The 26,883-nt window shown below is 41.1% G+C and overlaps 1 protein-coding gene and 1 long non-coding RNA gene across 3 annotated transcripts in view; one reads left to right on the top strand and one right to left on the bottom strand.

Moving 5' to 3' along the window:
* RASA3 (RAS p21 protein activator 3) overlaps positions 1-26,883 on the top strand; it is a 132,824-nt gene that overhangs the window by 72,031 nt on the left and 33,910 nt on the right. For both annotated transcript variants that reach the window (XM_062606956.1, XM_062606955.1), the window contains exon 5: positions 3,701-3,777. In XM_062606956.1, the coding sequence (XP_062462940.1) occupies positions 3,701-3,777 (77 nt within the window). The remainder of the gene's footprint in view (positions 1-3,700; positions 3,778-26,883) is intronic.
* On the bottom strand, positions 4,877-7,121 carry LOC134157724 (uncharacterized). The gene is made up of 2 exons (XR_009962440.1): positions 6,968-7,121; positions 4,877-6,679 (listed from the first exon to the last, which is right to left on the bottom strand). It is a non-coding gene; the product is annotated as an uncharacterized LOC134157724 (long non-coding RNA).

Raw genomic sequence — 26,883 nt, 5'->3', positions numbered from 1 at the left:
GTAGTTTGGGGTTGGTTTTGGTTTTTAACACAGTAAGGCCCTTTAAAAATTTTGTTTTGTTACTGATTTCCTTTTGAATGCTACTTCCCTACAAAAAAAAAGTCAGTCTACTGATGGCTTCTTTCATCAAGAACTGAAAAATGGAAGCTGGCTGGCCCCATTATGTGATGTTAGATGTGATTAGGAAGGACGTACGACCTATGAACCCACCCATCCATATCAGTCAGCGTTTATGGAAAAGGAAGCGTTCAGCAGTTGAGTTGGCACTCCTTCAGCTTGTTCCTTGAAAAAGCCCTACCCTTCCAAATGTGAAGGATATGTTAATGAACATGGCTCTTCTAGGAACATCCTGGAATATTTTTTAATGAAAATGTTTTTAATAATTAATGCATTCTACTTCAAAATTGTCAAACCTCCAGCTGCTTCTCTGAGGTTTTTCACTGGACTCCATTTAAAAAAGCTTTATGGCTTTATGGCCTGGGACTGATCCTAGACTCGGTCCCTGGCTCTGCAGCAGGGATTCTGTCTGAGGAGTACCAAGCCACGGTGTTTCAGCTGTAAAACAGGAGCAAAATATTTTTTTATCCTGCTGCATTATCAGATCTTTCCTTCTTGTAAATGTGTAACTGAGTGCCCCTGGTACAACTGGAAGCTCTTGCTATTATCACATTAGTTCTTTTAATAATAAAAACAGGAATTTCTTATAAACTGTCAGTAAATACAATATTGGTAACTCCCTGTTTCTGGGGTACATTTAATTCAGTATAGGTTGACCTATATTGCTTAGGTTAACTGTTGATTTTATGACACAGATTTATTTACAGTTTTCTCTCTTCCCTGGATTATCTGCTATTTTGTAAACCAATTAATGCCCTTGCTCAGGAGTAAATTTATTCAGAGAATCCATATATTTTGCCTAACAGTATAATCGATTTGGGAAAAAGCATTCTGTTTATGTAGGAGTTACATTTCCTGTGAATTAAGCCTGCAAGTATGTTGATGTAGCCTTACTTTAGGGTATTTATGCATTGGAGTTTTTAACTGGAAGTAAGGAGGTGCTTTGGGAACAGTCATAGGGCTACTGATCCCAGTGATCCCATGACCTCTGTTTTGCTGTCTAAAGCTTTGAGATGCTTTTTGAGCAGCTGACCGTTTTCAAAGGCTTCACAAGAGAAAAATGAGAGTTGGTCCAAAAGAAGCAGCATTGTGGTTTTGTGCTTAATGTAGCCAGGAAAATGTGTGCAGCACTGCTGACTTCAAAAGGCTTTTTGCAGCTTAATTTCAAAAATAGGGAGCTTTCATCTTAGTCTGTGTGAGATTGAGGAAATGGGCACTGTAAGTAAGTTTGCATTCAGGCTCACCTAAGTGCATGGAAGCATTCTTATTTTCTGAGAGAGGTTAGTCTTACCTTTAAAACCAGCAGAAATAGTTCTATAAAACAGTATCTTACCTTCTTGTTATTTTTCTGCAGCAGGATATTTCCTCTAGAGTTTATAAGTCTCTGTTCCTGTCTTGTAATTTCTTCAAAACTTGTATTTGTTTTGATTCCTCTAGTAAAGGTGATATGCAGGATACCAACAGATACAGCAGCAGTGTTTTTTTACAGGCTCATAATATAAATTTGTTTTCCAGAGACTAGTGGTTTAGATCCTGTGGTAAAATATGTGACCAGTGGAAGAGAGAGCAGTGAAGACTAAAGGAAAACATAGTAAAACTAAAGCCAGAAACCATCCTGCTTAACCAGAGTTCTTGGCTGGTTGTGGGCTTAGCCTTGTTATGCATGAGTACATAGGCACTGCAGTGGAACTGAGTGTTGAAGAGGTGGGTCTAGAAGTGGCTGTATGCGTTTGTGCAGAGAAATCCTGAGGACAGGCTTCAGTTTGGAAGAAAATGACAGATGTTGACGTTTGCGTGGACTGACAGGGCAAAGGAGGATACATGTCTTGCTGAAACAGACATGAATCAGAAGTCTGACAGACAAATGCAACGTTTGAGTTTCACCTTGTTTTTATTGTTTCTTTTAAAAGGATGCACAAGACACTTGGCAGGAAACATCTTTTTAAACTCCTACACACATTTGGGTCCTTCCCTGTTCAAAATGCCAGGTAGCTGCTGTGATGCCTCTGCACCATGGGCTCTCACACAGCTTGGAGAGATTGTCTGTCTTGTTTTCTGTGATGATGAGCACCAGTATCCTCTGCCACATGTACTTGAAAGGCCTGCGTTCCAGCCCTTGGACAGGAAAAACTGCTACTGAGTCAGAATGCTAAAGGTGTAAATAGGTGATGGAAGTTTTGAGGAGTGAAATGGTGAAGTGCAGGAAAGCATGAAGCCCGCATTCAAGATAGTACAGAGAGAATGGTATCGAGACAAAGGAGTATACAAGGAAAGGAAGAGAATGACTTTTTAGCAGTAAGAAACAGAAACTCTCATAGGTTTCTTCAGGACAAGTGTTCAGGCACTGACTTCAGAGTTTGTTTATACTGCTAAAAGTAAGAGGACCAGGCAATGACCTTGAACTGAACTTCTGTGTGTCCATGCTACTTAATTGTTACTGCACTCCCTGCTCTGCTTTGGAGTGGTTTCGTCAGCTTTTGTCCAGACAAGTATGCTGTAGAGGAAGTAGATCTTAGCAACTTGAGGCCAGGGTTGATCTTCACTCTCCTGTGTTATGCAGGGCAGACATCCTCATAGAGCAGGAGTCGGTAAATAGAAGACACAGGGAAGTCTCTGGCAAGAGTTCTGTTTATGTGCAAAAAAGAGGAAAGGTTAAATCTGGAAGATCTTGTGAAAGGGGTGGCAGCACATTTTTGTATGAGTTGAGGTAGACCTGAGTCAAAGATGACACCCACATTAGAGCTCTGACTAACTAGCAGGGTGGATTTTAGTATCCTTTGGTAAAAAGGGTGGAGAGGAGAAGTTATGAAAGTGAGTGTCGAAGTTTTGGCCACAATGATTTGCAGATGATTGGGCAGTGCCAGCAAGTCAGAATAGGTCAATAACAAAACATACTTTGCAATTACTTTACGTACCCCTAAGAGTGGTGCTGAGTTTTTGTCACTGGAATGGATGTTCATGTTTTGAAATGTAATAGAGTTAGTAAGAGTTAATAATACCGATTGCCTTTATTTTCTTAGCATATTTGAGCACAATATCTTAGCCCAAGTCATAAGAAAGTTAATGTGATGATAAGGAGTTACAGACTGTGGAATAATAGATGCTATGAATGCTAGCAGCATGGTTGTATTTTGTTTTTTTCAGTTGTCCAATATAATTTTACTGATACACAGTTTATATTATTTCAGAATTTTTGGTTTTCTCATGTTTAAAACATGTAGGTGTTCATTTATAACACACTGGTGTGATATCTTTTCAATGATTGTATTGCAGATCCTTGCTTAATATTTAAACTGTTAAATATAGATAAAGCTCCAACCAAATGTTTTTGTGTCAGGCTGCAGACCCCCCATATCAATTTCTAAAACATGGAGATCAAATAACGGTGAGAATTACGCACTGAAATTTTAGTGAAATGGCTACTAATCTGAATTCTATGGCAGTTATAGCTATACAGCTATTACTTAATTGTTAAACTCCTGGAGTTACTTGCATTTAACCATCTTGCTTTGTTTGAAGTTGGAATGATGTGGCTGGCTATGCATAAACCTAACTTTTCATGTGGTCTTTTGGTGTGTTTCAGGGGAAGGTTCACCTTGAGCTGAGACTGAGTGAAGTCATAACAGACACTGGTGTCGTCTGCCATAAGCTTGCAACACGGTAGGATTTGAAATGTAACTGCAGAGTTATGAGAAACACACTGATTTCAGATAGTGTGCAGTGCTTCATTTAAAAATGGTTGGAGGAATGAAAACATTGTTTGGATATTCAATGTTCTTAATCAGAGATAACCTTAGGAGTTTATAGGTTGTGAATTTTTTTTTCTCTTCTCTCCACATAATCTATATACTTTTATTCCTTAAATGTTAATAAATCACCCAAGTTTTGGCATAGCATAGATACTAAAAAGATACCAGAGGGTATTATTAATGTCTTTCTGATTTGCATTAAGGACTTTACCAGCTAAGCAGATTTGTGGCACAACTTCTATGGTGAGAGTGTTACAGAGCTGACTTAACACACAGGAGTCTGCCATCAGTTATTAAAGCAGTCTCAGAATCAGTCATCTAATCTCACTCAAACAAATAGACACCTAGAAGCCGCAGGACTCAGATGGGAGTTAAGATTTTTGCTTTCCTGTGAGGAGGAGTCTGAAAGGCCGTTGCTCTCTGACTGCACCAGAGCCTTTCAGGTGGCTACTGAAGGGGCAGTGGCAGAACTGGTTGGCTTCTGTCAGGAATCTGATTTGTATTCTCTGTCTGGCACAAGAGCCATCAAAATTGGAGTGTTGGCATCATATACTTCTACCTATTTGGCAGTTATGTCAATAGAGAAAAGTATTCTGCTAGGGAAGTTCTATTTTCAGACCAGTATTTGACATCATTTTGTGACTGCCTCTGCTATGGTTTTGTTAATAAGCTGTCATGGTAGTCCTCGTATCTAGGACATGTTAACAAATGCAGAGGAGCCATGTGGTTGATCTACATCCTTCTAGGTACACTGTTGATATGAGGATGTGCTGAGGTATGTGATCTTGAATTGCATGCCTGTGTGTATACCCTCTAGCCATCTGGGCCCTGCCAGAGCTCTGTGAGTAGGTGCATTTGAAATCTTTCTCTCCTCAGTCTGCTGTGATGAGGCAGAGTGAATAACAGGGATAGTTTGGTGCAAGTTGCTGTGTAGGCTGTGAGCTCCAGTGAACTTATTAACCAGGGCGCAATGCCACTGGAACACAGCTGTACCTTTTTCAGAACAGGTGTTTCTATGTCAGTATAGCTGTGTACTACCTGGAGGGCCCAGACTTACTTTAGTTGCTGTGTGAAGACTTTCATTGTGTCATTTTCCATTGTGCAATTTGAATGTGACCAGGTGATGATGATCTCACACGTTCTGTAAAACCAGGGTTCAAACCTGCATCTACTGAGTTGGCTGGCTTCTTTGGTTGAAGTGTTATTTGTATTGCTATAGATCCTAGGGCCTTGCAGTTGAGGGGGAAATAGAAGGTGGGAAAAGGCAGTTTCTTATCTTTCTACCCTGCTTGTATCTCCGCTGTGTGAGAGGGAACACAGAGGACAGCTTATTACTAAATTTGGCCTGTCCTCAGAGCAGGACTGGAGGGTATTGTGCTTCATGATGGAAAAGTATACAGCTGTCCTGAGTACCAGATTTATTCTGGAAGCATGTAGTGCACTTCTTAGTGTTGTGATACAGCCACAGAGGCCTCTATCCATGTTCTCTGAACCCTGATTGTGAGTTAAGACCCTGTGATGTCTGGGACTCTACAAACACAGATGAACTGGAACATCCTGCCATTCTCACCATAGTCTGTTTTGAATAGTTGCGTGTTATACTGAGGGACCTTCAGAAGTGTTTACCTCATCTTGTTTTGTTCTGAGACAGCATGCCATGACACAGCCAGCTTTCTTTTAAATTTTCCTCAGTTAAATGAGACCTGGTAACATTACAGTACCAATGGATTTTTTTTTGTTGGGATTCCTGAAATGCTGGAAATAAGTGTCTGAAAAGGTTCTTCCTAACATGTAACACATGTAGCCCCTTGCTTCATGAAAAGTAATAAGGCCTCGATTTGAAGACTATTTCATTCACTTTCTACAATGCAGAGAAAATAGCTTGCGAAGCATTCTGTAACCTTGATTTGCAAGATATTGTTCAGTAAGTATAATGTATTTGCTGAGATGCCTAGAAAAATCTTGAGGTTTTAACAACTGAATCATAATGTTCAGAGTTTATCTTGATTTAAATCTAGCCCTTGGCTCTTAGAACTTGAAAATCACAGGCCAAGGAAGCTTTTGTCTGCTGAAGCTATCTTTTCCCAATGTCATCTTCTTTTCTGTAGCTGACATGGACACTCTGGCTCTAGCTGTCTTCCACAGCTATTGGTTATTTGAGTGTGAGAACAGAGCTTAGCAGCTTAGATTAAAGAATTGGGAAATAAAAGTATTTCCAGAGTATGTAGTTATATTGGTGCAGGTTTTTGTGGTAATGTGTCTTACAAGTGAGAAAGGGGAATGATGAAGAAAAAGAAAGTGGAATGATTACATTGGTGGGGGGGTACGATCAAAGCACTTTAGAATGAAGTCCAACATTTTCTTCATGCCACACTGTTTGCTTTAAGAAGATATACAGCAAACTTCAGCTCTTAATGTTTTTCCACTATCTGAAATCTTATTCAGGTTTGTTCATAGTTTGGTTCTAGTGCTTAGGTATGTAAGAAAAGAGTGTGATAATTAAGTAATGCTCAATTGCATGTCTGTGTAGCCAGGATTTGCCAGTGGAAAATGCAGCAAAGGTAGGGTAGACAGAACTTCTGTTATATGTAGTTCATGAGTGAAAAGCCAGGGACTGGGTATATTAGGGAAGTGCAGCTTCCAACCGAGTTTTGTGATGATAACTGATTTTCTTGTGGATAGCTCATGAATTTATTGCAGTGAGCAAGTAAGATGAGGCTGTAAAACCGTGAGCAAGAACCTAGAATCTCTTCATCTTAAAACCTGACTGTTCTGATGAATCCAATACTTGTCTTGTGAACTTCCTTGAATTCCTTTTTTTAAGTTAAGAAAAAAAATAATGGAGCTCTTAGTGGCAAAGATAAACACTCCCCTTCAAGTAGCCTCATAGATATAGCTAGTTGAAGAGTTCAGGTTTGCAGGGAGAGCAAAAGCTGCTTCCAGCAGGCAGCTCTTTAAAAATACTTTTGAGACATATGCTTTTTTAAGCCCCAGAATAGTGCTTGTTTTCAAAGATACAGAGGCAGGCTGAGTGAAGATTAGGCCTAAGTAGGAATTTTTTTTACCTATCCAGAAAAGAAATATTTTTCTTAAGAGCTTACCCACAGGTCTTCACCAGAAAGCGTGTTCACATTCCTGCCACCTCCACATTCCAGAAAGCCTCGAAAGCAGCTGGGCCCTTGCTGAGCCAGCATGAAGTCCCATGGAGCACACCCTGAATAGTCAGCTGCACAGGTGGAGGGGAAAATTTATCTGAATGGAAGGGCAAATTGAAATTGTTAAGTGCTGAGCTCTTGAGCATTAAGTAGCAGATTACTTTAAAATGCGAAAGATGCGTGAGCTTCCTTAGCCTCTGCAGAGGAAGCAAAAATAATCAGTTTAAAAGCTGTTACCTAGTAGCTTCTCCTTAGGAAGCATTCAATACTTTCATTTAGCCCTAAACCACTTAGCTGTTGTGCTTCATCGGAGCCCTTCAGAGGCCCTAATCTCTGCCAGCTGCTACAGCACAATCTCCTGGACCAAATCTCTGCAAAAGATATTACAAGGAGAAGCATTAGTGGATTTAAAAGTTACATTGAGAGTACAGATGCAGGTACCATGCATCTTGTGTCCCCAAGCAGCTCCTGCTGTCATCCTTTGGTAAGGACCACAACTTTCACTTTGGCACACTCCTTCTGGGAGCACTTTGTTACTTGTAGGCTCCCTCTGTGGAACTGGTATGAAATCTGATAGTCCTAGTGACTGGCTTGGACACAGTTGTTAACTGGGTCTCTGTAAGTCTCTCACGTCCGTCCCTGTTACAGGTTTCAGGATGCAGGCTTTTGATGTGTATGTTCACATCATACAAAGACAGCAGACCTACAGCCTGCTGAGCACATACCTTTGACCATGTGCTTGGCTCATAAAAGACAACATGTATGGACTTTGTGGCCTGATACATTTATAGAACTGCATTTGTACTAACTACTGTTGTGCCATGTAGTGAGTCATCTTGAGCACTGGGAAAAAGGCAGTAGGTTCTGTCTTCCTCCCTCTCTGTCTTTCACTCACAAAGTATCTCATGTTGTCTTCCTCTGTCGTCTTTACAGCCACAGCCTTCCTGGCCCTGTGCAGAGTCAGCTGCTGTTTGTGGCTACCAGCACCTGCATCACCTCCCACTGGCTGTAAAGTGAAGGCCCAGTCTTGTTTGTCAAGTGGTTTGTCACCTGACAGAAATCTGTCCATGATTTTATGAACATTAACGTACTAAGGCCGTGGAAAAAAGTGGTCAAGGCTTTCTCATGCTTCCAGATGGTTATGTCCATACCTACCCCCTTGTGCTGACACATAGCTCCTGTATTTTTGGTTTTTTCACCTCCTGGTTTTTAAGCTGAATCAGGCCTTAATCCTGTGCATCCTAGAATCTGCACTGTTCTTTTTCTGTAATGCAGAGGAAGGAAAATCAGCAACATGGACCATGTTGAATTGTTAGAACTAAGTCATGAATGGAGTGTGTGTACCTGCATTCCTTGAATGTATTTGAAAAACAGTCTCATGTGGTTCTCCCTAAATCTTTTCTGAGACATCACTTTATGTATACAGATATCCTTCCTTTACAACAGAAATACTCAGAAAAGAGATCTAGGCTTTTTGTAAACCTTTCCCTGCAATCATTAGAGCAGATTCTGCGCAGCACATCTGTGTTCAGCACAGAAGGGTGGTTCCCCAGAGACTTTTAATGCTTCTGGGCTGGTCCAGACACAACTTTCACTCATATCGCAGGGCAACATAGGCTAGGATCAGCAAATATGTATGTGTATTTAGTTAAAAAAAGAGGAGGGCTCCTGCAGATAGGTTTGTAGAAATCCATAGGCTGCGCTGTGGTTAAGCCACCAGAGGCAGCATTTAGAAGCAGTGTTCTGTATTTAGCAAGATGACATCTGACTTCTAGCATGCCTGAAGAAACAGGCCACTGAACTCCTGTTGAAAGTCAGCGTGAGCTGGGAGCCTGGCTCCCTGATCTTCCTTTGAGAATTCCAGCATGTGTATGTAATTAGTCACATATAAAGGTCTGTACTTATTCAGTGTCCCCAGCTGCTCCTTCTTATGTCGTGTCTCTTAGGTTTAAAAAAGCTTGGGAACATCTGCTTTTGGAGTGTTTTCCCCTCCCCCTGTTCCTTTTATTATCTCCCCCCTGCCCCAGTAAACCTATATAGCTAAATAATAACATATGTGGTTTGGAAGTTCCAGTAAGCAATTAATGAGTCTACAAATACATTAGCAATGCTGAAATTGTATTTGATAAATGAAGCATTTGTAGCTCTGGTGTGGAAGATGTAGCCACTCTGCATTAATTTATGAATTAAACTTAAATGCCATGCGGCTGTCTTAAGAGCTGTACATGATGTGATCTGACCATGTGGAATACAGTTAAATGGACTGTTTGCAGGACCAAGCAGGAAAGGAAATAATAAGTAGATATGACATCCCTAAGATAAACACTTCAGGGGTCATTAAGACAATAGTGACAGAGCTGTGGGCATTTAAGAGCTTTATAAGCCCTTCTGAAGAGGAAGAGGGAGGTAAGGAGGAAGGTGTCATTTGTCAAGTGTGGTTAAAGCAGATGGTCTCTGCCTAGGGGTAGGAGTGCTGGGACTCACTGATGGTTCCCCAGCCTTCTCTCCCATGAGAACAGAGCACAAAGCATGCAGTGAGCAGCATCTGACCTTCCTCTCCAGTTCCTCACATTAGAGATTTGAATTTCCTTGTCCATGAGCTTTGCTGGAAAGTGGCCTGGGCAGCACATTGCTTGCAGGTTGGCAACCATTGCCCTAAATCAGTCTGAGTTTCTGTAACTGTTTAAAATTCTCTCATGCAATGTGATGTTTCTAGGGTTAAGGTAAATGGCACTCCACTTTGACAGTTTCAGAGGGTCAGCAACTGTGCTTTGCTGCACACAGCTCCTGAAGGGCAAAGCTACATCTGTCAAGTGTAGTCAGAAGTGCTGAGAAAATGGCTGTTCCTGCTTGTGGATCAGCAGTCTGCATCCTAATCTAAGAGTAAGAGGAAAACTGGAGAAGTGAAGGCTCCAAGGAGACCTTAGAGCAGCCTTCTAGTACCTAAAGTGGGCTTACAGGAAATCTGGAGAAGGACTTTTTACAAGGCTAGGTAGTGACAGGACAAGGGGGAATGGCTTTAAGCAGAAACGGGGTAGAGTTAGATTAGACATTATGAAGAAGTTCTTTACAATGAGGATGGTGAGGCATTGGCACAGGTTGCCCAGAGAAGCTGTGGCTGCCCCATCCCTGGCAGTGTTCAAGGCCAGGCTGGACAGGGCTTTGAGCAACTTGGTCTAGAGGAAAGCGTCCCTGCCCATGGCAGGGGGTTGGAACTAGGTGATCTTCAAGGTCCCTTCCAACCCTAACCATTCTGTGATCCCATCTTGTCTGGTGAAGATTTGCTGTTGTCACCTGTGATTGCTTTGGAGACACCTTGAAAAACTACAGGAATGCAGCTAGTCCTTCAATTATGGATTATGTTTAAATGCTTTTGTGTAAAATTAAAACACACAGGCATCATATTGGAGTCATCTGAGAATTTTCCTTTACTAACTTGTTTCCTGCTTTTCTCATTTATGTTGGAGCTAGTTTACTTTCCTGTAAATAACTATGTTCACCAGATCCCAGGAATAGGTAATGAAACTGTCTAACGGGTTGAATTAAGGAGAGAACTTGGAAATGCATGGTTGTATTGTATCTGTGGTGCTGAAGACTAAATTTTGTTGGCTTTCTGTCATGGCTCTATCTCTGATGCTGGTCAGAGTGGAAAGCAGGAGCGCAGGAAGGGTGGCCTGCGAAGTTTTAAATAATATATTTCTGAGCTGTTTTGTGAGGTTTGGTTTTTGTGGGGGGTTTTTTTTGGTTTGTTTTTTTTTTTTTTGTGAATTACATTTAAATGCAGGAGACAGTGGAACCGATTTGCTTGATGTAATGTCTATAATCTCTCATAGTATTCCAGTTTTCTTTAATTGGTCGTGGTGCTGTTGGGTGGACTCCGGTTACTTAATAGCTGGATTGAGCCAGTATTGAGCAGGATTTGCTCCTCATTTGAGTGTGGTGTGCCATACTGCACTTTCCTTTTCCAAATTAGAGGAGGGTGTTCAGTAGCCAGGAGGTGCTCATGGAGGCAATGTGCTGATGACACTGATTTGTTACTGTGTGAGGTAGTGGTGCTCAGTCTCAGGCTGTTTGTGGTATGTTGGCCTGGTGCAAGGCTGCCGCTCCTATTGAGTCTGGAAGTAGTCTGAGGCCAGAGCTTGCAGTGGGTGCTCTTCCTGTGAAGTTACAGCTCTCAGCATACTTCCCTTGCTTTCATGGGTCCCTGAGCCACCCTGCCTCTTGGGTTTTCTGCTTCCAGACTTAGAGAACATATTGTTATATGTTGCTGTAGAGAAGTTTCTACTCTGTTGCAGAAATACACAGCATACAGCCGGCTTTGAACTTGCTTCAGGGTCAAATGAAGCTTATTTTCCTGCCTGAAACATGAGCTGAATCAGGAAAAAACCCAGCAGTATTGCTGACCATGAGCAGGCCCGTTTAACGTACGCATCAATCAGGTTACCTCACAGCATTCTGAAACAGTTTGACTTCTCTTTGCTGCTGGTAGGGAATGCTAACGAGGGCACAAAGTGGTTTCAAAGCTTCACCTTCAATAAACTCATGCATCCATTAAAATGCGTCACTCTCTCCTTTCTCTAGAAAGCATACCCTGCATCAAGCTGTGCCTTTCCCTGCAGGATTGCACCTTGGTCATGCTTTTAATCTTGTGTGTGTTTCATAACAAACTGGGGAAAATTGCTCAGATATTAAATCACATAGTATCTGCTATTTTTATCATGTAGTGCTGCAATACTGCAGGTTTTGGGGAGTAGGAAGGGGAAAAGAGAAGGCATGGATATGTATTTCTGTCCAAGGCTTTAGCATATAGTACATCAATATTTTTCCTTCCTCTCATCTCTGGTAGCATTGAGGTTACACTGCCTGCCATCTAAGTAGTTCTCTCCCCTTTGCATCTGCATTCTCACCAAAACTTCTGTTGACTGTTTTGTAGCCCAACTCAAGTTTAAATTGCTTACTCTCCACCAAACCCACCATATCTATAAATGCTATCTCCTGGTGCCATGTTTCCTACTAAATAAAGTGGGAAGCTTTCATCCTTCTTTGGTTTTGTATTCAGTGTTGTCGTGGTTTAAACCCAGTCAGGTAACTTGTTCACTCACTCCCAGTGAGTGGTGCCGAGCTGACAACAATCGAGGTCCGTGTCCCCCCCCCACCGGGGTTCTCCCCTTCCCCACTCCCGGAGGAACGGGGAGGAGGATCGAAGAAGTGCAACTCCCACGGGTTGAGACAAGAACAGTCCAGCAACCAATGTACAACACAAATCACTACCGCTACTATCAACTACAACAATGATAAAGGAAAATAACAAGGGAAGAGAATACGATACCACCGGCCAAGAAAACGAGTTCCACCCGGAAGCCCGTGCCCTTCCGGGTAACTCCCAGTCACCCCCCACCCCGGGCATGACGTGCTGTGGTATGGAATACCTCCCTGGCTAGCCCGGGTCAGGCGCCCCGTCTCTGCTTCCTCCCGGCTTCCCCTCCTCCCTGGCAGAGCATGAGCCTCACAAAGTCCTTGGTCAGGGTAAACATCATTTAGCAACAACTGAAAACATCGACTTCACCAACACTGTTCTCAGGCTGGAAGTCAAAACACAGCACTGCACCAGCTAACACAAAGGAAAAAAAAAAATGACTGCTACTGCTGAACCCGGGACATTATCCACCCCTTATTCCATACCATTCACATCGTGCTCAGATCCCACATTTTCAATACACCATCGCTCTCCCACATATATACATCCATATACATACAGACCAAGAGGAAAAATCATTTTCTTAGTGCATGGACCAATCCCTGTAATGCTGCCGAGTCCATTCGGTCCATGATGTTCAAAGTTCATTCTCTGTTGGGATGATGGCTGGAGGGAAGTCAGGGCCAGTCGCTGGTGACCTGGAGACATCTAGTTGATGGGCTATAAAAGCATTACACAGCAGGCAACAGCATACAATTGAGTTCACTAGCTGTTTTCCCCTAAAATCAAATCCCCTTGAGGTATACATTGGACTTCCCCATCTTCCCGCATTACCCACCAAGTATATCCAGGTCCCTGAGCAAAAGCAATCCCACGAGTGGGTTTGCCTTTACCTGAAGCAGGAATTATCCAGACTGTCTTCTCCAGCAAATTCTTCATATGCACCACAGGAACTTTGTCCCCCTCTACAATATGTAAAAGTTCTGACTGGGCTGGGCCAGCCCTGTTGGCAGATCCTCTGGTGTTGACCAACCAGGTGGCCTTTGGTAAGTGTGTATCCCAATGCTTGAAAGTTCCTGTGGTGCATATGAAGAATTTGCTGCAGAAAACTGCTACTGCTGAACCCAGGACAGTGCTTTTTCAGTGCTTCTTCTCTGTTCATAACATTCTTTGTTTACTCAAATCACAAACAAGTATCATCTGTAATCCTAATCAAGAGCAAATTCTTCAATTACACCCTTTGGCAGTAGTCCACCTCCAGCAGGACATGTTTAGTGCTCACCTTTGAGATTGAATTGTCATCACATGGCTGTCTGGGATACATACAAAACTGAGTTTGTAATTCAAGACTGGAATGTAACTCTTCTAAGGCTGTTCCAACAGTAAGTGCTATGTACTGTTCAAATACACAATACTTCCTGTTTTACACAGAGTAAGCATGGTCTGAGTTTATAAATGGAGGGAAATTATTCAAGCAAAAATCCTTTTGATTAATGACTTAACTTCTCAGTGTGCTTGAGGTCACAGTGTTAGGTTGATTGGGGGCGGCATTAGAATTCCTGTAGTACCTGTATTTGTAAGAGATGCATGGATTTTGAGACCTATGAATTGTTAGCACCTTGGATATGTTGACCTTACCCCAAATGTCCTTTAATGGTGATCAGCTACAGAAGTTCAATTATGTTTGAGGTAGGGCCCTAGGAAAAATTAGTTGGCTGTCTTGCAGTATGACCTGTATCAAAAGGCTCTTTGAAGTACACAGTGTTAAGCATAATACAGAGGTAAATTTATATGCTGTTACATTCTGAATGACTGTTGAAACTGCAAGTTTTTTGTCTATTGCTTCAAGAGCAACACTTGCCAAGGTAGTATTTACTTAGCAGAACAAGGAACTGGGAACATCAAGGTATTTTAGGAATAGGGGAAGCTGCAGGGTAAAGAGGAAGTCATAGGGCCACAGGTGTTGAAGTTGGGGGTTTTTTTTTGGAAGTTTAAGGGAGTAGACATGGTGTACAATGCATAGGAAACACCCTTCATTAACTCAATTGTTCACAGATCTATTTGTTGAGAAGTCTGACAGTGTATGGGGCAATAATGAGAAAGTATCTCTTTCCCTACTCCACCATCTGGGTGAGCTAGAAGTCATGTTCATGTTTCTGGGTACATTTATTGAACTGGGAGCACAACTGGCTATGTACTTTGACCAAATTCTTTTCACAGTCCACAGAGCTAATATAATCTGAGATACACTGTACTCCCCCCCCTGTACCCCCGCCTTGGTGTAAACCTTTGACTTGGATGCCATTTTCTGGCATTTCTAGTAAGAGCTGATTGTGAAATGTTTCATCTGTGTTGCTAATTATGTATTTGTAACAAACAAAGCACTTGTGAGTGGGAAAGAGTAAAAGTCTTTTAATATACATGTGTAATAGCACTTTATAATCAGTAATTTTCACTGTGTCACTCTTGCTTCCCGCTGTACAAGGTAGTTTGCTAGTTCCTCCTTTAATCATTTTGTTCTTTTAAATACAAAGAGAAAAGGGAAATATTTTGAAAGAAAATGCATGATACCATTCTAACAAGCTCGGAAATTGGCAAGGAGGCTGTGCTTTTGGAGGCAGTATGTCTGCAATTAATTTCAACTCATTTTACAGTTGACTTGCTTCCAAGGTGATGGTTTTGTAATAATTTCATATACGCTTCAAACAGAAGCAAGAATTCAGCTAGACTCTATACAGCTACAGATATACTGGCTGCAAGTGGTGTTACTCTTTTAGTTGTTGGCCAGTCAGTGCCATGTTGCCATTTCCTGCTTTGCTAGCCTAAACATGTTGGAAAGAGGTGGCATGGTGCAATGGCCGACTTTGTTCATGTACTGTTGAGTCAAAGGCTACAGAGAATTGCTGAACTCTCCCTTTCCTCCCTGGGGACATCCAGTGGTGCTCTATTCTCTACACAGCCATTGGATTTCACAAAATTCATGGAACTGGAGTATCTTTTGAGGGCTCTCCAACTTTTTCACATTTTGTGGAAATGACTGAAAACATCAACAGTGGGAGACTGGCCAAATGTAGACAGAAAGCATTTTCTCATAAACCCATATCTTTAGGAGACCAGGCTAAAAAGGATGCTGTTGAACTCACAAGGGTTCACAGAATAACTGCAGGAAGAACCAGATTTGGTAAATGTGTCTCACAGTGAGCAAGTGTTTGATTCATGCAAGAAAAGCTTCAAAGTGGATGAAACCACAGTGTGCACAATGTTCAGATGGGAGTCCTTCTGGGTATTTCTTCTTACCACAGTAATACCCAGTGGTTGGAAGCAAAAGGCTAACCTAGTGATGAAACAAGTAGTAAAATACCGCATACCACCTTCACCCCCCTGCTCATTAACCAGTGAAGTGTTTCCTGTAGAACATTGTAAAGATGTTTTAATCATTGACAGTCCTTTGAATTAAGCCTTGATTTCTTTCAAGAAGGTGCTCTGGAGATGCAGTAGACATCATGAACTCGTTGCACAACTTGAGTACATGAGAGCTTTCATCACTGTCCTGAAAGAACCCAGACTGTGATCCCAAAAATCCCTTTTGGTCCCAGAATGCAAGGAGAAACTTAATGCAAGTATGAACTGTTTGTGCAATAAGTGGAATTACAAAGCTGATGTGGGCTATTAATTACAGCTGGTTATACCAGAATGCCTACCTGACCATGTCTTAATTTGCATCTTGTTTTTCCCTAAGAAGATCTCAAGTGACAAGACACTAAAAACTTTTAAGGAGCATTTACTTGACATTGTTTTTCATCACCAGATGTCTTAGTTCTGTGCAAACAACAATATAACCACCACTTGGTGAAGCAGAGCCTTCTTTGGGTGGGATATCATAGATTTTAGCTGAACCTAGGACATGACTGACATTTCAGGGTAGAAAGGGGGATAGTGTGCCAGCAGAAGCTGTTCACAATATGTGTAATGCTTTGCTCCTGGTAGGGTACTAGGTTTACCATTCTGATGTGCTCTCATTGTGCAGGAAATCTCATCTAGTCCTTTATCCCATCCAACTGGTCAAGGTATTTTGTCTTCCATTAAGAGTCTGTGCCTTCCTCCCCAAGCAGCTCCTGCGTATTGCTCTGTGATAATTCAGTAGTAAGCCATCACTCAGAAAAAAAGTCTAAATAGTTTATTTTTTTTTATTTTCTGAAATGCTACCTATAACACAATGTATCTGTATGGTTTTAGAGGAGAAAGCATCAGGCAGGATCGTTCCAGGTGGGTACTTTACCAATGTCTTAAAAATTGTGGAGAGTCTTAGGAGCCTGGTGCTTTACAGTTGTGATGTTGCAGAGGATGATGCTTTATTAAGGTTTCACTGCTAAGGGAAGGGTTTGTCTGCAGAACCCACTTTCTTTGGTATTTCCACAGAATGGCCCCAAAACATCCTTCCTGCAATTTCTGTAATATATTCACAGTGTGATCCTCTAGGCACAGAACACTATAGCAGATGTGTAGGAGAGATGATCCCTTTCTCTGCTGAAACTTGTAGGGGAGAGGCTATAGCAGGAGCTAAGGACACCAACAGTCCTAAGAGGATACCCAGCACTGAGAAGGAAAGGGTAGTAATTGATCAGTGAAAGTGCTACACTAGCTCTGGAAAGCTGCACGTGTATTGCCTTACATGTGAGATGTTTCACTACCCACTTCAGTGATTCTGGCATAATCAAGTGTCACAGTAAGGTAGGTGGACTTGTAGGATTGGAGGAACAATTTAAACTAGGCAGCGTACGGTCATGCTTTTTGATGCGTGTGATGTTTGTGCTTCTTGTTATGAATAGCAATATCTGCATTAGTGTTAGAACTTCAGATAAATGAAACTTAACAAGCCTGATCTGTGTTGCTGTTTGGATAACTGAAGAACTTTCCACAGTTCTTCCTGCTTTTCACAAACTTGGTGTATCTGAATGTTGATTTGGATTATTTCTGTACTTTGATTAAAATACATAATACAAAATACAAAAAAATACAGTTTTTGAGGATGTAATGCCTTGATTTTACTGTTAAATACCTGTGATTTTATGTGCTATTTTATTTAATTTTTTTGCCTCCCCTGCTTGATTATTGCATTGTCAGTAATCCCAGTGAGACACGTTAACATCTTTTTAGTTGCATAAATCTATGCATCAAGCTATTAATACTATTTCTTGAATTCTAGGTGGAGAGCATTTCTGTGTTAACTGTGACACAATTTGTATAACCTTAGCCCAGTTCTCCTATCAAAATGGATTTAATGCATCAGCATTACTTTGGGACTCAGCTGGCAACTTAACTGCCATGAGGTTTCAGTAGAAGTGATGAATCAGCTTAATTTGAATTCCTTAATGAAATTATTGCATGTGTAGTAAAGTTCACTGCCCTTTAATAATAAGTATTGTTAATCAAGATCCCAGATAATCTGATTATTCACATAAATGTAATCAAAAGTTGTTCTGAGTTGTTTCAAGTTGTTTTTTTTAAGCATTAAAAGTTTCACCTACCTCAGGTGTGCCAAAGCATGCCCAGCACAGAAGGTTGTAGCCTCCACGTAGTGTTTGAAGGTACCTTTGGTTGTTTTCTAGGTCCACAAATAATTGCTTCCTTTTAAACTGTGACTTTTTTTTTTTTTCATTTAGAATAGTGTATTTGCTACTGTAATACATCTGGTGAAATATATGATGTGAGAATCTATGTGAAAGAATCTTCAAGGATTTATTTAGTGGAGAAATTCTTATACTTGGACTGGATAGGGATGAAGAAACTGGCTGTGTCAGCACCACAGCTCTCATTAAGCTGTCTCGCTCCCTTGCCTTCCCTTCCTGTGTGCACCCCCTGTTACCCAAAAGTTGTTGAGATTTGATCCAGACTCTTAGCTAGTGCATTCCCTTGGCCCAAGAGTTCTGGGTTATTGTTCCCTGTGGTTCCAGTGTGTTGTGGCATGAAATTCAGATGCTTTCCTCCAATCTGCTGTATATCCTGCTCTCCTGGTTGTCACAGATGTCTGTCTTTTCAGTTCGCTTACCGGCATGTCTGAATTTTTATTTAAAATATTACCATCTGTGGCCAGCCTGGGACAGATGTTTGGCTTTGCAATACTCAGCGCTTCGGAGGAGGTCCCTACTCACCAGCTAGGTAGGGCACCTCTAGGTAAGTTAAGAGGATGCTGCTTCTGTTTTGCTGCTCTTTTCTTATAGTCAAATACTCCCCGCAGTCCTCCAGGTGCCTTATTTATTTGTGTCATAATTTCTTTAAAACTTCTGGGTTTAGTCTCTTTTTCCTCTCTTATATTTTTATTTACTTCGTAATCAAATCCCTGCAAGTAGGTTCAAAAACTTTTTCTTTGGCTGTATTCTTGGTAACTTTTACCCTGCCAAGTATCACACCCCATTTTTGGGATGCATTTCAGTCATTCCAAAACTGGCTTCTTCATTTTACCTTCCTTTTTGTCACACGGTTTTCAGTCCATCTCTTAGTTGTAGGTTTTTGTGGCCCCTATTGACTGGCAGAAGGGAAAAGTCAGGACATGCTCACACAGCTTATTTTGTTTGCTTATGTGCTTGTGCATGTGTGCAGTGACATGCAGGCCCTGCCTGAAAGGAGAGGTTGTGCTGTGTGTACAGGCAGCTCCTTCTCGGTAGCAGATTAAACTTAGTCCTCAAGTCTGAGTTTGTTGCAGTTTGCTTTCCATAAACCCTGTATATCCCATATAGCACGCTGTGTGCCTTCTGGAGACCGACCTACATTTCCAAGCAAAGAAAAACAACATGGGAGATTTTTGTGTCACTGGCTGGCTTCATTATGTAGCTATAACAGCCTTTCTGTGTCCAGCTATCATGCCTTTTGGTCTTTGGTCTTCTTTCTTCCTTTATCTGCCTGTACAGACGCTATCGATTGCGTCAATTTAGTATTGCTGTAGGCCACAGTCGGCTCAGCTAAAGCCGCTGTCCAGGCTCTAATTGTTTGCTGCATGTTGTAATTGTTTTTTGTGCTTCACTCCTCTTGCGTTCCTCACCATGCTGCTTTAATACACATGCTTCTGTAACTGCCATGATATGTTGACCAATTCCTGGGCTTCCTGCCCTACTACATCAGATTCTAATTTCTTCACTTCCCCTACAAGAACCAATATAGTGCTGTCATTGGGCAGATTTATCCTTTCCTGATTGTACCTCTTCTTTTGTGTTGCTTTCCTTAATTTTCACATACTTCTTGCTTTGCTGCAACTTTTATTTGGTTCTTTTGTCTCTTCTGAAAATCAACATATGCTAAAAGTAACACCATCCCCTTACTTACCTTTTCTCTTTACTCTCCCATCATTCATCTGTCACTCCCTGTTAATAACTGGGGTTGCAAGTCCAAAACCAAGGCAGGAGGAAATGATGTTGTTAATGCCAGTAAGAGTCACTAAATCAATGCTGTTCAAAATTTCAGCAAGCTTGTGTCTTTCTTCAAGGCCTCAGGGCGCTGTCACAGAAGATAATTTAACCATTTTTTTTATATTACTCTAACTAAAAACTTTTCTGAAGTGGCTTTTAGGAAGCTTACAACCCTTCTGTAATTGACTCAAACTGGTTTAACTGCTAATGGATTAACTCCTTGTTCTGGGAGAACAGGATGGCTAACACCCACTTCTTAGTCTGTTCTCTATTTAGTGCAGAGTACAGATGGTTCTCTCTAAATGTGTGGGTTTAAAAGTCTTTCGAGAGCTGATATTGGGAAGCAAATTGGATGTTTTGAACTGTACATGGAGGACAGCTTCCATATTAATAGCAGAAAAAAGTCTGTATGATTTTTAAACTAGTAAGAAATGTTTAGATGTCTACTGACATGATCAAATCTTGCAGTTTATTTGAAGTGGGATGCATATGTACTGACAGTTGTTTTTTTTCCTTATTTTAATAAAGCAATTCTTAGCATTCTTTAGCTTTACTGTAATATCTGTAATATTTTTTGTTAAGATCGGGTAAGTAGGGGTTGTGCTCGTTAACTTTCATTTGCTTTCTATATGTTGTTGGTTGGCTTTGTATGAATATTTGTTCCTGTTTTGCTATAAAATATATTCAGTGAATACCTGGGAAGGAAATTGTTGTTCAGACCCAAACATCACCAGTCAGTTCCTCTTCCTCTGCTCTGTCCGAAGCAAGTCGCCATTAACAACCTTTTGTTAATAAGAATTGTGTGTGCGGGACAGAAATGTTGCGTATACAGAGCTGTCTAGTTAGGGCTAAAAGCTAGTCTGGGTGCTGCATGAGGCTGCAAAAACTGTAGGTCAGTTCAGGAGGGAACCTGTGTTCAGGATAACACGAGTTTAAGATCATGTTTAAATGTGTTGCTGGGCTGCAACTGTTCTGAATTCAGCTGGAAATGGGGAAGAAAAGGCAGTACTTATGTGGGGTTGCAGATCTAATCTCTGAGTTTCAAAGTTTCTGTTGTGATTCTGGTATGGAGTCTTTGGAGGGTATTTTAAGGGGAAAAATGAAAACAGTTGCTTGCACAGCCACTCTGTCCAGATTTCAGAAACCAAAATGCAGGTAGCTTTGAGCGTATAATGTGCCCTTTGTAGACGCATTTTGGAGCCAATGCATCAAATGCTGTACAACCTTTATTTTAAGAGAATGCACATCGAGTGAAATGTTGGTCCCAGGTGATGTTTTGCCATTTGTTTGAATGGGGCAGAATTTCATTTAGTGTCAGAGTTTATGAATTGGTCATGTGAAGGAAGGAAGAGTAGCTCCAATTGACTATTAATCCTGTCAGAGGGTAAGAAAAAAACAAACAACAAAACCCTAAACCCCCCCTTAAACAAAGATCAGGGTATCTTCCAAAGAGCATAGGATATTGTCAGGGTTCCTAAAGGAGAATGGTTTTCCTGGAGGTTCATTCTACCAGTGTGAACAGTGGTCACCAGACACTACACAGAACTGTAACATTTTTTGTCTGAATGAGGCATAAGGTGAAGGTGAACCAGAGTACATCACTGTGAGCAATTTACAGTATGTTACAACCAGTTTTAGAGGAAACTAGTCTGTTCCCAGTACAAAAAGCATCCAGGTGAGAAGGATAGTAGGAAATTTTTCTTTGGTACAAGCAGATCATTTCCAAAAGTCAAGGAATAGGTACTTTGGAAATCTGCTTTTACCTGGAGTTCACTTACTGTTAGTGGCAATAATTGTTTGGCTTCAAATGTTTATCCAAAGGACACGGGCTTGACTCAATACATGGATGCAGTATTGCTAGCCTAATTATTCCCTATGGACGGGGCAAGGCAGAGTCAGACTATGGATTGGTTAAAGAAATTTTGAGGCGGTTGGGGTATAATTCTGTTAGTATTTTTGGTGATGGAGGCAGAGTGTAATTTAAAACCAGGACTGAATAAATCATGAAAATTTTTGCCTTATTCAAGAACAAATGGGCCACTTGATCAGCTTGTTGGCAAAAAAGGGTTGTGTGTTTATGTTAAATCCTGAATGAAGATCTGGTAGATTACTTTGTGGAGTGGAGGAGAAGTTCAAGGTTTGTTTGAAGGTGCACTAACAGTAGTTCAGATGTAACCAAGTATGTCCAGTAGGAGATAAAGAATTACGAGAGCAGTCACATGGTGGCACACTGTCCTGGCCTACAGAAGTTTATTATTCAGGGAATTTCTGAGCTAGGCACAGCATGTTTGTACTTAGTAGTGGTAGGGGCAGGTACATCCAGACAAAGCCCCTCTAAAGTACATGAATATGGTTGGTTTAGCAAGGTCCCTGGTCACACACAGAGAATTAAGAGGGAGTAAGAGGGAGGCCAGGAAACAGTTCTTGCTTGCAGTGGAAGACAGAAGTCAGCTCACTGATTTGAGAGCAGCTACCATGTGCCAGCACAGACATGAGGTTAGCCAAGGTGCACGTGGAAGTCCATCATGCAGCATTGCCTCAAAGTTCCTCATAAACCACTGGGAATGAGTAAGGAGCTCCGCTCACGATGCAAGGCTGTAGTAAAAGAAAAGAAGAAACATGACTTCTTCACTGTCAGACTAGACACTGGAGTACTCTGTTATAAATCAGAAGATTAATAGCCTATTTTATGTACCCTGAGAAGCCCATTCACAAAGTGAGACTATTCAGAAGTGCTCCATTACCCCTGGAAAGCAAGGTACCTGGGGTATAGTGCCTATGTTGTAAGATAGGATCACAGAATCATAGAATAGTTAGGGTTGGAAAGGACCTTAAGATCATCCAGTTCCAACCCCCCTGCCATGGGCAGGGACACCTGACACTAAACCATCTCACCCAAGACTCTGTCCAGCCTGGCACTGAACACTGCCAGGGATGGAGCATTCACAGCTTCCCTGGGCAACTCATTCCAGTGCCTCACCACCTTCACAGTAAAGAGCTTCTTCCTTATACCCAATCTAAACTTCCCCTGTTTAACTTTTAACCCATTACCCCTTGTCCTGTCACTACAGTCCTCCACAGCATCCTTACAGGTAAGATGACCTTACCAAATAAGTATTTAGCATGAGCCAGAGACACATTGTTTTGATGACAGTTCTGACAAATCCACCACAAAGTTTGCTTTTAAGTTGCTTTTAACTTCTCTGTCTGGTCAGGTTTACCGCACAAAGTACTGAGTGTTCAAGTAATAATTAGATCACTAGAGCAAGCAAGGAGGAGGAAGTCTGTTGTCTTTGAAATGACGCAGAGAAGAACCCAAGCATAGCCAAAAACCACACATACAGATGAGACAAAGCCTCTAGATAAAGAAATGAGAGGGTGAACAAGTGGAGGCTGGAAGCAGGAAGTTAATACTTGTCAAGCATTATGATTGATCCCAGGAACCCAATATGTATGTGAAAGCAACTAAAATGCATGGATTATATACAGCGATAAAAAGCAAGATTGACTAGGAAAAAAAGTGGTGTTTTGGTGTTGTGTTTTGTGGTTTTTTTTTTCTGTGGAGTCGCAGTAAGAAAATGGTCTGATTTGACAAATGAGAATGGAAATGGTGTGCTGTTCCCTACCTAGGGTTGAAACTGGGGGAAGAACTGCTCTTGACTAGGTACACTGGAAGTGATTTAGTCTGGAAGAACAGTAAATAAAGATACATGTTTTAAGAATAGCTGTGGCTGTTCTCATTTCTTGACTCTGTTTTTGCATTGGTTGTCCGTTCTGGCCCACAAGGGTGCGGATGACACATATGCATCCCAAACTAATCAGAAAGCCTATAATTTTTAAGTAATTTTTGCTGTTCCAAGGCAGGGGTGTGGAACACCCACAGGCTTGGATCATGGTGCCTGGCTTAGAGTGTGATTGTGTAGGGGCCGTCTCAGAGCCTACAGCCTACAGCTCTTGGTTGGCAGCCCTGAGGCAGAGGGAATGCCTGTGCTGTAAGATGTGAGCTGCTTAGTCTTTGCTGAAATATCTTTTCTTTTTCAAAACCTCTCCCTGCCTCCCTCTCAACTTCTGTAATCATGTAATTTCAAGACAAGAGGGCATGCTTATGGTGTGTTTGGGTTTGAGGTTTTCTTTTGCCCTCTGGGAATTTTCCATAGCTTATTTACTCTGGTGAAGGTTTGGTCATGAACCACATTGAAAACTGAAATGTCTTGTTCCTTGAAACCTGTTAATTTTATAAACCACAGACAAAATATGGTGAGGCAGCTGCATTGAGAGTTTTCCCATATGACCCAGCACTAACCTTAGCCCAGCCCAGCCAGGCTAGCTCCAAGGGATGGCTCACCCTGCCACAGCTGCGCTTGAGACAGCTAATGATCAGAAACTACCAGTTGGGCAGAAAAGATTGTAGCAGCCACTAGACATTTTTCCTGTGGGGCTTGATGAGTTGAGTCGTAATTCTTGAATAGTCTTGATTGCTTTGGCTTTTTTTTTTTTTTGCATTATCCTAGTACATGTATGTTAAATTAGTTCTGCAGAAGATTAGAGCAAAAGCATGTCATTTTTACTGGCTTTATTCACTGCTTCCCAGCATGTCTCCTCCCCCAAAGATTATACCTTCATTATGCATTTATTTTAGTATGTATTTTCATCTAATCCAGATATGAACTGTCAGTCTTAATAATGTGATACCATGTGGCAGAACTGAGGCATCATTTTATCGTCTTTGAGTAGCTGTCATTTTGTTCTAGCTCTTTTTCTGCTTGCCAATTAAAGCCAGTATTTTGGTACCAGGTTGGAAGAGGAGGAGTGTTAATTTAGCTAGCAACTTTCCCATGACTGAGCAAGACCAGCTCTAGGATTACAGTTTCCTGCAGCTAATGAGTGTATACTAACATGAGTCAACCAGACCTGTGCTTTGATGAATTGTATTGTCTCTCCCTGTAATGCTCAGTAAAATATAAGAACCAAAATGAGCCCTTCTCCAGACGTAACCTTCCTTCCTCAAAATTGTAGGTCTTCAGTCTTTTGCCTGCTTTCTCCAACATCCTTAATCTCCACTTTTAAACTACCTGAAAGGCTTGGGATACAGTCTACATCAGTGTCTGTTTCCTGTTTTCCCACATTTTGTTTTGTTCAAGGTTACTTTTGCTTTTCTTATTCCAAATGCACAAAAGAAAGGTCTTACTCTTAAGCCATCATGACTGCATGAGAACAGCTGTGTATTTTTTGTTTTCTTCTGTTTTGTTTTTTCCCTGGAGAGCATAGAAAATACCCTACTGTGTTAAATACCCCGTCTAGTCTAGCTTAGTACTGTTTCTATTATTTGATGGTGAGTAATACTTCAAATATGATATGATTGCTCCAGTGTTATATGCTTCTCAATCAGCAATTTGGGTTTTCCTTAGCTGGAGGAGGCTTCTGGACCATTAAGCTTTAATAGTTGTCTACAAACCTACACTCCATGAGCTCATGTAGTCCTGGTTTGAATCCATGTATTCTTTTGGCCTCCACAGGGTCCCGTGGCAGTAAGTTTTGCAACTTCATTAGGCACTGTGTGGAAGAAGTACTTCCTTTTGTTTATTTTAAACCTGCTCTCTAGTGATTTGATTATGTGCCACTTAATTGTTATTTTGTGAGGAAATGTTCTTCAGACCATCCATGACTTTGTAAGCTGTTCATGGATGTATAACTTCTGTTTCCAAGATGGAGTGAACAAACCTGAGAGTGCAGTGAGAGGTTAGATGTCATCATGTTATTCTTCTCCATGTGTTTGGTAGAGAACGTACAAGTTGAGCACCCAACAATTTACATTGCTATGTTCTCTCTGGTCAGCTAACGATACTGTTTGTCTTTGCTGACAGTCTGTTGCTGGCAGTCGATGTGTTAATGACAGAGGACTATCCACCAAAAACATAGAAATTTGTGGCAATATTAGAATAGATCCTATGATTGTATGTGTGTATAATTAGGGTATGCATAGTTTTTGTGCGTGGATAACTTCATGCTTTCTGTCATTCTTTCCATCATTCCATCATGCTTTTTTTCCATCATTCAAATTCATCTGTGATTTGATTGTGTAGTGATTTATATACTGTGTCCTCAAGTATAGATCATGATGTCTGGGATGACTTTCAATTGTCTGCATATTCTTGAGAGGACTGCTTTTATTAAAAAAATGCTCATACCTAGGTTCACACAGTCCTAGAAGTATACAAAGATTGAAGATCACACTATCTAGATAATACCTCCTCTGGTACAAAACTGATACCTGTATTGGTGCAGAATATCCATTTTTTTCCCTCCCTTTATGAGAGTAAAAAATAGGTCTCTACTTAAACTGCATTTGAAGTCCACATCATATGTTACCAAATAACTTGCTGTGTGGATAAAATTGTGGGGCACTATCTGTTACTGAATTTTAATCTGTTGATTTTTTACTGGGTTTTTTGTGCATCAAAGTTGGTGTCACTGAAAGCAATGAAATGGGTGTTACTTTTTTCACTGATCTTGTAGCACCCTGATGTTTGCCAGAAATTTTGCACTGCGAGTATAGTATTAATCATTTGCCCAAACAGCTTCAGAGATCATTTTCACCAAAATTTTTCAGTTGTATAAATACATCAGCCCAAGAAGTTTACCTGTTGGAAGCAGAAGGAGAGTCCTCTGCTTCTGGCATCTGGCTTGTCTGCCTTTGTTTCCAGTTGGCGCTTCATTCCTCATTAGGTTTTAACTTGTGAAACATGAAATACTTTTCATTTTGAGGTTGTGATAGGTTTTTCTTTTTTGCCCAAAGAGATGTTAAAATGAGAATGCCAGAGTGGAGATTTCTCACCATGGCTTGAAGCAAAGCCCAGTTTATTCCATTTTGTCCCTCCAGTGTCTCTTTGACTTCTTCAGTGCAGAGCTGCTGAATGTATTTCTTCAGTTTTGCTACTTAAAAGTTTTATGAAGAAAGCTGGCTGTGTCATACTGTTTCCTGATCCATAGTTAACTCACCTTTCCAAATATGCCCATGCCAAATTTTACCAAGAGCACTGAGGCCTTCATAAATACGATTCTGAGAAATTACTTGACTACTGCTGGGATCCATCTGTTTGGGTTTTTTAGTCTTTTGTTACAGAAGTAAATTCTGATTGTTGTGTTTTTTCTTCTTTTGGTGAACAAGTTGTCAGAGTTCTACAGCCTACAGTGCTGACAGCTCCCATCTTGACAGCAGACTCTTATTTCATGAACCTTAACTTGTTGTACTTGCATAATAA

The sequence above is a fragment of the Pezoporus occidentalis genome, unplaced genomic scaffold, assembly GCF_034315485.1.
Source record: "Pezoporus occidentalis ecotype Australia unplaced genomic scaffold, CSIRO_AGI_Poc_V1 ctg99, whole genome shotgun sequence".
NCBI classification, from domain to species: Eukaryota; Metazoa; Chordata; class Aves; order Psittaciformes; family Psittacidae; genus Pezoporus; species Pezoporus occidentalis.
This window is presented reverse-complemented; position numbering and strand designations above follow the sequence as displayed.